The sequence below is a fragment of the Ylistrum balloti genome, unplaced genomic scaffold, assembly GCF_031769215.1.
Source record: "Ylistrum balloti isolate Yb309-2 unplaced genomic scaffold, AGI_CSIRO_Ybal_v1 Utg369734, whole genome shotgun sequence".
In the NCBI taxonomy this organism is placed as follows: domain Eukaryota; kingdom Metazoa; phylum Mollusca; class Bivalvia; order Pectinida; family Pectinidae; genus Ylistrum; species Ylistrum balloti.
Window position 1 is genome coordinate 279,788 of NW_026781947.1, and position 11,329 is coordinate 291,116.

General features: G+C 36.2%; 1 protein-coding gene across 1 annotated transcript; it reads right to left on the reverse strand.

The window, feature by feature from the left end:
- Positions 1 to 277: 277 nt before the first annotated feature.
- LOC132543008 (uncharacterized) lies at positions 278 to 11,329 on the reverse strand. The gene is made up of 7 exons (XM_060206462.1): positions 11,272 to 11,329; positions 6,555 to 6,830; positions 3,982 to 4,149; positions 2,714 to 2,965; positions 2,402 to 2,437; positions 1,475 to 1,556; positions 278 to 746 (listed from the first exon to the last, which is right to left on the reverse strand). The coding sequence occupies exons 1-7, from the start codon at positions 11,327 to 11,329 to the stop codon at positions 278 to 280; spliced, it is 1,341 nt and encodes a 446-aa protein (XP_060062445.1).

The following is an 11,329-nucleotide window of genomic DNA, read 5'->3' on the forward strand; positions in this document are numbered from 1 at the left end:
CCGCTAAATCTAGCTATATATACCAAGCTTGGTTGAAGTTGAAAATAAATTTTGAAATTAAACCATGGAATTGAAATGTTGATGACACCGCTGCCACCGAAAAAATAAAACCATAGGCTTGCTTCCGCAACTTTCCTCGAAATTGAGACAAAAATACTTGTGTTTGTCATTTAAAGCATATTGATAAAGTGGTGAAAAATCGTTTTCAATTATCAGCAGTATGGAAGTACTTGTACACTTTCGTCAGGGCCTGTCAGTCGTCAATAAGTTGCTACTTTTAACCGTTGCTATCCCCACTGTACAAATTGTTGTTATATGCTGTTGGGGCCTTGTTGAATTTTTCAAAACATTTGAGAAGTTCGTCATTTGTTCGGTTTTCGAAGACTTCCAAGCCCGTTCCTTTCTTTGGCTTTGTATCGGAGTAGGTTGAATCCTCCATGTCGCCGTTTGTTGTGTAAGCACCGTTCTTGTCAACATCTAAATCAATCATATCACAGTCCTTCACGGTGTCGTAATGTCCAGCTGAGACGTCACAGTTGTCTGGTATATCGTACGCATTCTGGTGCAAAACTCTGTTATTACATGGTTTGGGTGCCGGTGTCGCATAAATATTTTCTGTTGAACGTAGGCCGTTAGAAATCACTGTTTGTTCGTCGACAAATAAATTAGGAGGTCGGTTTGTGTCATAGGTACGGTTTTCAAACCGCACCGGTATGTCATCTTCTTCATACCGCTTTCTTCTGTTTCTATAATAAAAGAAAATGAAAGTAAAAATTCGGCAAAAATGTGCGTGTGTGTGTGTGTGTGTGTGTGTGTGTGTGTGTGTGTGTGTGTGTGTGTGTGTTGGGGTGTGGTGTGTGCGTGTTGTGTGTTTGTTTTTCAGTTAAGACGCTTTGTATTTGATATTTTGTACAATATCCAAGTCTACAGTTACTAGAACTTGTCCAAGTCTGATGGATTGATATAGTCACACGTTGTAACTCAAGCATAATACGGTTATGTGACTCATTTTGAAACAGACAAAACACAACATAATCATATTGAAATATATTTTGTAGCAGACGACAAAATTTCCAAGGCCTCATGCAGATATCAAAACATGGAAAACAAATCTCTTCTGTCAAAATTTCCACGGAATCACATTAAAATATGTAAGGGTTATCTCCCCTTAGAGAATAATATGATGGATGATCAATGCTAATCTCGTAAAATTTACTGACAAATTAAACAGGCTAAATTAGATGGTTTCACTACGTCTAACTTCAGTTGAAATTGAAATATTACAATTTGAAAGTTAGTTGTAACATGTAAAATCTGGTCACAGTGTGAAAGTATTCTGTGTTTGAAAGTGCATGTGAAGGCGTAATTTGAGAGTGATCAAATCACATTGTGCAGTTTATAGTAAACTGTTGTTTGTAGAAAGTGCCGGTGTTAACAATAAATTGTAAAACATGAAAGATTAATGCTAACTCACCGTTTACGGATAATCACCAGAAGGACAACAGCGATGACACCTAGGACGACAACCAACGCCAGAACTAGACCAACAAGACCACCTGTTCAAAAGTACATTAGTGAGTTCCTGGTTAGTCGTTAGGTAACACACAATAATCATGTTAATTAAGACCACCTGTTCAAAAAGGCAGTGATTTAGCCAATCCTTGACTTTTGAATGAATTGTAAAACACAGGTCGGTATTTTAGTGAGCCCCCGCTTATTCATTAGGCAACACACAATTATCATGTCAATTAAGACTGCCTGTTCAGTAAGGCAGTGCTTTAGTAAGTCCCCGTTTTCCCCATTCAGTTTTTCTTTTATTTTGTAATATAATATTAGCGACGTTCGGTCATTTTCCTTAGCATGTAATACAGTAGGTTTTTGCTGTTATAATTCATAATGTTTAATTTTCTTATCTAAACACCCATTCTCACTATATACTGTATGTTGATTAAATCACATCAGGTACAATCGTAACTTTGAAAAAAATAGTAACTTCAGTGATCATTTGATTCTGTGCTTCCAGATTTTTTCATGTTTGGGTATACGTCAAAACACAATTTCTGTTTAAGTGGAATAAATGGAAAAAGTTTTCGAGTTTAAAAATATAATTCGAAGTGACCAGCTTCTGGGAAACATTATATGAAATGTGATAACGCCCCTCGGCGCTTACATCCGGGGCCAACATGAGTGATTAGTATAAAAGTAAAAAAAAACTTGTTTGGCAATTGTTGTAAAAAAAGATAAATTTTACGTTAAATGTTATGAGACCGGAGTACCGGAAGTGCAGATAAATTGACAAACCGACAGATACATGCATGGTCTTAAGAAATACTTCTTTTTATATTTGAAGAAAAAAAGCGAAGATGGTCGTTAAACATTGTTTATTGTAAGCGTTACTCACCTTTTGATAAAGCCTTGTCTTCGTCTAATAACTGACCTGAGGAAACAATACAATAGTAACTTGTAAATCTACACAATACAACAATGGAAAAAGCACCACACAAGGGTTGTGTTGTCTGCAATCTATATAAAAACACGTATCTCGTTGTTAATATCATATATATGAGATATATACGTCCCTGTTAATATCATTTCATATTTATAACAGTTGCCCGGGAGATTTTAATGCCCACAGACTAAACATTTATACAAGCAATTAACATGTACGTGTGGTCTCTATTGCCTCGATCCCATCGTCATGTGCGCAACTTACCCGTTCCTCCAGCCACCGGACTGCCAGTTGTAGACGCATGCGTCGTTGTCAAGCTAACAGGAGTGACCGTCTTTGATGTTAATGGCAAGGACTTTTTTGTTTTTGTTGTCGACGGTGTTTTGGTAGTTGTAGATGGCATAGCAGTTGATGTCGTTGTGGTTGTAGTTTGATATGGTGTCGTTGCTGGGGTCGCCAGCATCGTCGTAATTATTGACGTCGTTGTCGTTGGTGATGTTGTCGTTGACGACATATCTGGTGTATCAATTTAGAATCATATACATACCTAAGTCAAAATTAATCAATAGCAAGTTTTAATTTCAATTCATTTTCCACTAAACATTACTGTTTTCTTATTTCTATTTCATTTATTTTTTTTTTTTTTTTTTATTTTTCATTATCACTTTTGAAGCAATGTTCAAATGCGGAGTAAAAAATCATCAATAATTTGGCAGTTCGCCTGAATAAAACGCAGAAAAGAAAAGACGAAAACTAGCCATGCATAAAATCTTAAAGAAAAAGACTTCTGACCCAAGCAGCAAGATAGACGTCAGAGCACATAAACAGCTTTAATTGAGATTAATTTAAGATATATGATATCTGACTTTGTTTACTTACCATACTGACAGATAAATCGATATCTGACTTTGTTTACTTACCATACAGACAAATATATCGATATCTGACTCTGTTTACTTACCACACTGACAGATATATCGATATCTGACTTTGTTTACTTACCACACTGACAGATATATCGATATCTGACTTTGTTTACTTACCATACTGACAGATATATCGATACCTGACTTTGTTTACTTACCACACTGACAGATATATGATATAAGACTTTGTTTACTGACCATACTGACAGATATATGATGTCTGACTTTGTTTACTTACCATACAGACAGATATATGATATCTGACTTTGTTTACTTACCATACTGACAGATATATCGATATCTGACTTTGTTTACTTACCACACTGACAGATATATCGATATAAGACTTTGTTTACTTACCATACTGACAGATATATCGATATCTGACTTTGTTTACTTACCATACTGACAGATATATCGATATAAGACTTTGTTTACTTACCATACTGACAGATATATCGATATAAGACTTTGTTTACTTACCATACTGACAGATATATCGATATAAGACTTTGTTTACTTACCATACTGACAGATATATCGATATAAGACTTTGTTTACTTACCATACTGACAGATATGTCGATATCTGACTTTGTTTACTTACCATACTGACAGATGTATTGATATTTGACATGAACATCATTACATTTATCCTCTATCCATCGTCCGTCCGATGTCCGCAAGTATGCACAGTCCTCCGGACATAAGACATTGTTTCCAAAACATAATACCGGATTGCCTATCGCCCAAAATTTAAAGGTCCTCACGTCACCTGGATAAATGATGTATGATAGAAATAGACTTGAACACATCCAGATCGTTTAGTACAACAATATTCAAAATTTCAACTTGATCTATTTTACAACAATTTGTAAATAACTTGTATTTGTCACTTGTGCAAGGGGTCTTACTAACGGAGGAAACTGTAGTACCCGGCGGAAACCCACGTGGTCGAGCAGAATCTAACCGCGTGAAAGGCGAGTACGTTACCATAACCATCCCTGATTACGTAATACTGAGTCTCTGTTCTATATATAGATTCATGATTTAAACTATTTTTCACAATGGCAACTTTGCCAGGTAGTACAGAATAGATACACCTAATGATTACGTTATACTCTGTCTGTTCTATATATAGATCATGATTTAAACTATTTTTCACAATGGCAACCTTTATAGGTTAGGCAGAATAGATTCTTGTTGAAAGGTGAAGTAAATGCAGACATATTAGCGAATCACGCCTTTCAATACAATTACAATCAGCAGAACCATCCACTTATCTAAGTCCGAACCAAGCAAGGAATTAAAGTGCTCCAAACAGTAGTTTCATCCATCTACTTAGGTTTCGTCAATGATGGTAAGGTTTAAAGCGACTATAATGTTAAAAAAACACTATGAGAAAACGATACAAAAACGTTCCATTTTCCAATAGTATGTTACAAAACAAAGACTTTCTGTTAATTACTAAAATTAAAAGTCACTGCTACCTTTTTTATTTATATCTAAAAATTAAAGAATGTAAACATTGCGGTCTTGATCTAATTCATACATTACCGCTCGTAACCCTGATGCTGCGCATGCGTATAAGCTGAGAGAGAAGCAATATGGCGGACGCAAATACGAAAAGACGACAAGGACCTAAAAGTTACCTTACAGAAAGTGCCAGAAAGCGTAAGAGGAAGGAGTCAGACCAGAAAAGAAGACGGGCAAGAATTTATATTAGACAGGAGATCGTTAGATGGCGATGAATGAAGGAGGATCTTGGACTGAATACGGATTCGGAATTTGCGAAGCTGCTGCTTGACTGGTTAGCTTAACGTTAGCCCTATAATTATAACGTGTCCGCCTGCCATTTATCATAATCCAATGTCCAGTGTTTGACGCGTGAATATGTTATATGACAAAATTACTAAAAGTGTTATCTGATAAATGTTGAATAAAAATAGTCGTGTTATTCGCTTGAATTCACTATCGTATGTTTGTTGTTGACTGCAAGGTGGGGCCAATTGCGGGTATTCGTTTTAAGTGTAAAAATATGACAGTACTACTGTTTCTGTGAGAATACCGACAGAGGTGATAAACATAACCTTCATAATAAACACATAGACACACGATGAATGGTAAACAATATATATTAATATGCACAGACAAAGTATCAATTTCTGTGCATTTTTGCCCAATGAGTTTTTTTCTTTTTCGATTGTAATTACACCCTTTGGGACCCCACTAGTTAAGCGGCCGCGATTGACATAGATAATTCTCGCACGACAAGAATGAACAAAACATATTACTAAGACTGGTTGTTAAAAATTATATATTATAACACTATAGAATCATTTACTGCAAATAAGAATTAGCACAAGGCGCAAAAGCAAGTGTCATACATAAGACATGCCTGTTTGTTTACACTTTCCTCGTAATCCATTTTTTCTTTGCGGCGGAAGTAAATGACTTCGTCACGTGACAAGCTATGTGACCCACTCGGCTTTCTTCCAAATAAACCGAACATGAACATGTTTATAAACAATAGTCAAAATAAACAATGTTCCGATGCCGAAAATATGTACAAAAACCATAAATTTGACGTTATAGGCGCGTGTATCGCTTTATTATGGATATATTTTATTATTCATAAACCGAATTCTCCATTTCCAGATGTTGAAACCTATGGTAATAGCCGCTTTAAAATGTTGAAACTTCGGCGACCGAGGAAAATCTACGGAAGCGTATTCCGGCCACGTTGTGTGTTTATTTTATCTCGAGATATCAAATCAAAATTTTTGAGTTAGTAACTCGAAATTTCGAGTTAATAATCCGAATTTTGATATATTAAAACGAAAGTTCGAGTTAGTAATCCGAAATTTTGAGTAAGTAAGTCGAACCCGAAATATCGAGATAACAACAAATTTCTGGTTAATACATGTATATCAAAATTTCGAATTACTCTCTCGAAATTCCGAGTTTAAATAAAACACAACGTGGCCGTAATACGCTTCCGTAAAAATCAAATATGGGCTAAAGAAATGTAAATAATTCAATAAATTTGTAATTTTTTTCAAATAATGGATAATTCAAAAAGAACTTGAAGTACATAAGTATACTCTGAACTGTGCCAGTATTTGATTGAATTAAACCTGTCATGTAAATAACACCAAACATCGAACATGGCGGACTAACCTGTGACCCATGTCCACGCCTGTTCGCGCTTCCTGTCAGAAAATCCTATCCACACCTGTTGGGTGTATTTGGGAAATTGTAGCGAGGAAATAAAATCTTGGGTGGACCGGTCAAGGATTACAACAAGATGGCCGCCATTCCTGGATGAACAGTCTGCTCTAGCGACGTCCCACGTCACGCGAGAGTTCACGTAGCGGTAACACTGGCCATTGTGTGTGTACATGGTACCGGTCAAGTCTGACGGACATCGGTGAACTTCAGACGATCGGACAGATGCTGAAAAGTTGAATGTTACAACAGATTAAACAAAGAATACTGTAAAATCGTATGTTTATGTGGGACTCAATTTTCGTGTTTAATACCATTTTGTGGACAGTTGATGTCGTGGATAAATCACTTAACCTATTTAAACTTATTTTGATACGTGAATTCGGATTCTTGGATTCAGAATACTCTCGAAATCACTGAAAATATAACCCTATCTGTCATGTTAACTGCACACTACATAAAATTGTTTTCGTAAAAAAAACCACCATAATATATACAAAACTTTAGTAAACAAAATCATTAAAAAAAACCAAATCCAACAATCCATAAACAAAGTAATGTGTTCAATTTATCATATCTGGATATGAGTCCGGTGTCCTGCGAAAATAACGACCCTTACTGACCCCTACACTGACAAGTGTTCAATATGTAATATCTTGATTGAGTCCGGTGTCCTGCGAAAATAACGGCCCACACTGACCCCTACACTGACAAGTGTTCAATATGTAATATCTTGATTGAGTACGGTGTGCGAAAATAACGACCCACACTGACCCCTACACCAACTACAAGTGTTCGATACATCATATCTTGATATGAGTCCGGTGTCCTGCGAAAATAACGACCCTTACTGACCCCTACACTAACAACAAGTATTCAATATATAATATCTTGATATGAGTCCGGTGTCCTGCGACAATAACGATCCTTACTGACCCCTACACTAACTACAAGTGTTCGATACATCATATCTTGATACGAGTCCGGTGTCCTGCGAAAATAACGACCCTTACTGACCCCTACACTAACTACAACTGTTTAATAGATCATATCTTGATACGAGTCCGGTGTCCTGCGAAAATAACGACCCTTACTGACCCCTACACTGACAAGTGTTCAATATGTCATATCTTGATTGAGTACGGTGTGCGAAAATAACGACCCTTACTGAACCCTACACTGACAAGTGTTCGATATGTCATATCTTGATTGAGTCCGGTGTCCGGCTTTACTTTATGGGATGAGATGGTTGTTAGTAAACACATGATATATTTAAGATGCTTATGATAACGTTATCAACATATTTATAGGACCCACTAAATAACGGACCAGCGTCGATGTCCATCAGATTTCGTGGAAAATGATGTGATTGAGAATATGTTACACAGGCCTTCACGTATGCACCTTGTAATGTGTTCTGGATACTGATATCTCATTTATCTTAATCTCCGGACCCGCGAGTTTCAACAAATAGACAATGATTACGTGTTGCAATGTGTTTGTGATCCAGGTCTACTGATCACTGATAACTGATCAAAACAACATAGGGAAAATTGCTACGAATTTCTAGAACAACAAAACCCTGTAATACTTTCTAAAACAAGAGGCCCAAGGGGCATACATCGCTCACCAGACTAATTCAGTTAATCAGTCATTTAACAAAGAATTTCAAATGGGACAAATACTTTTCTGAAATAATTTCCCTATCGGGTCCCGACCAGGAGTCAGATTCACCATTCATAAAAATTACCCCAGACCAAACTTATCAATATCCTTGTTCAGAAGAAGGTTTTTAAGAACTTACATTACCCCTTTTGTGCCCCACATCTCTGATGTCAGACTCCAGATCTATACAAAATTAGATTCTTTTCAACAAGGATTAGGTATTCCAATAACAGAAGGATTTTAGAGAATTTTCACTGATCGAAATCTGTTCTGTAGTTCATGACTGGTAGCGATTTTTAGCAAAAAGTTGACGGATGATGGACGGACGACAGACGCCGCAACTGTGTATTTGTGTTTCTCTGGTCTATATATACAGGTATACCTGGTGTATTTGTGTTTCTCTGGTCTATATATACAGGTATACCTGGTGTATTTGTGTTTCTCTGGTCTATATATACAGGTATACCCTGTGTATTTGTGTTTCTCTGGTCTATATATACAGGTATACCTGGTGTATTTGTGTTTCTCTGGTCTATATATACAGGTATACCTTGTGTATTTGTGTTTCTCTGGTCTATATATACAGGTATACCCTGTGTATTTGTGTTTCTCTGGTCTATATATACAGGTATAACTGGTGTATTTGTGTTACTCTGGTCTATATATACAGGTTTACCTGGTGTTTTTGTGTTTCTCTGGTCTATATATACAGGTATACCTTGTGTATTTGTGTTTCTCTGGTCTATATATACAGGTATACCTGGTGTATTTGTGTTTCTCTGGTCTATATATACAGGTATACCCGGTGTATTTGCGTTTCTCTGGTCTATATATACAGGTATACTTGGTGTATTTGTGTTTCTCTGGTCTATATATACAGGTATACCCAGTGTATTTGTGTTTCTCTGGTCTATATATACAGGTATACCTGGTGTATTTGTGTTTCTCTGGTCTATATATACAGGTATACTTGGTGTATTTGTGTTTCTCTGGTCTATATATACAGGTATACCTGGTGTTTTTGTGTTTCTCTGGTCTATATATACAGGTATACCCTGTGTATTTGTGTTTCTCTGGTCTATATATACAGGTATACCTTGTGTATTTGTGTTTCTCTGGTCTATATATACAGGTATACCTTGTGTATTTGTGTTTCTCTGGTCTATATATACAGGTATACCTGGTGTATCTGTGTTTCTCTGGTCTATATATACAGGTTTACCTGGTGTTTTTGTGTTTCTCTGGTCTATATATACAGGTATACCTGGTGTATCTGTGTTTCTCTGGTCTATATACACAGGTATAGCTTGGGTATTTGTCTTTTTCTGGTCTATATATACAGGTATACCCTGTGTATTTGTGTTTCTCTGGTCTATATATACAGGTATACCTGGTGTATTTGTGTTACTCTGGTCTATATATACAGGTATACCCTGTGTATTTGTGTTTCTCTGGTCTATATATACAGGTATACCTGGTGTATTTGTGTTACTCTGGTCTATATATACAGGTATACCCTGTGTATTTGTGTTTCTCTGGTCTATATATACAGGTATACCCTGTGTATTTGTGTTTCTCTGGTCTATATATACAGGTATACTTGGTGTATTTGTGTTTCTCTGGTCTATATATACAGGTATACCTGGTGTATTTGTGTTTCTCTGGTCTATATATACAGGTATACCTGGTGTATTTGTGTTTCTCTGGTCTATATATACAGGTATACCCTGTGTATTTGTGTTTCTCTGGTCTATATATACAGGTATTCCCTGTGTATTTGTGTTACTCTGGTCTATATATATAGGTATAGCTTGTGTATTTGTGTTTCTCTGGTCTATATATACAGGTATACCCTGTGTATTTGTGTTTCTCTGGTCTATATATACAGGTATTCCCTGTGTATTTGTGTTACTCTGGTCTATATATATAGGTATAGCTTGTGTATTTGTGTTTCTCTGGTCTATATATACAGGTATACCCGGTGTATTTGTGTTACTCTGGTCTATATATACAGGTATAGCTTGTGTATTTGTGTTTCTCTGGTCTATATATACAGGTTTACCCGGTGTATTTGTGTTACTCTGGTCTATATATACAGGTATAGCTTGTGTATTTGTGTTTCTCTGGTCTATATATACAGTATAGCTTGTGTATTTGTGTTTCTCTGGTCTATATATACAGGTTTACCCGGTGTATTTGTGTTACTCTGGTCTATATATACAGTATAACTGGTGTATTTGTGTTTCTCTGGTCTATATATACAGGTATTCCTTGTGTATTTGTGTTACTCTGGTCTATATATACAGGTATACCCTGTGTATTTGTGTTTCTCTGGTCTATATATACAGGTATACCTTGTGTATTTGCTTTTCTCTGGTCTATATATACAGGTATACCCTGTGTATTTGTGTTTCTCTGGTCTATATATACAGGTATACCTGGTGTATTTGTGTTTCTCTGGTCTATATATACAGGTATACCCAGTGTATTTGTGTTTCTCTGGTCTATATATACAGGTATACCTTGTGTATTTGCGTTTCTCTGGTCTATATATACAGGTATACCCTGTGTATTTGTGTTTCTCTGGTCTATATATACAGGTATACCTGGTGTATTTGTGTTTCTCTGGTCTATATATACAGGTACACCTGGTGTATTTGTGTTTCTCTGGTCTATATATACAGGTATAACTGGTGTATTTGTGTTTCTCTGGTCTATATATACAGGTATACCCTGTGTATTTGTGTTTCTCTGGTCTATATACACAGGTATAGCTTGGGTATTTGTGTTTCTCTGGTCTATATATAGGTATACCCAGTGTATTTGTGTTTTCCTATGTTCATGTATACTGTTTGTAGTTATATGCCTATACTCTATGATATGTGTCTATATGTGGTGTACACGATCAAATAGCTGTATATAAATCTTTCATCCAAACCCGCTTTTCGTGAGTACAGTATGGTAAACACTTCACACCTGTATACATGTGTATATTTACACCTACCTATACACAATCCTAGTACAACCATACTAGTCGGGGATATTCTCAGGGTTGGAAACAT

Coding starts and splice junctions, on each gene's coding strand:
- LOC132543008 (XM_060206462.1), bottom strand. CDS start 11,329: ATGTTTCCAACCCTGAGAATATCCCCGACTAGTATGGTTGTACTAGGA. Junction 4,150..6,554: donor GGCGTGGACATGGGTCACAG/GTTAGTCCGCCA, acceptor TCATTTATCCAG/GTGACGTGAGGACCTTTAAA. Junction 747..1,474: donor CTGGTGATTATCCGTAAACG/GTGAGTTAGCAT, acceptor CTTTTATTATAG/AAACAGAAGAAAGCGGTATG.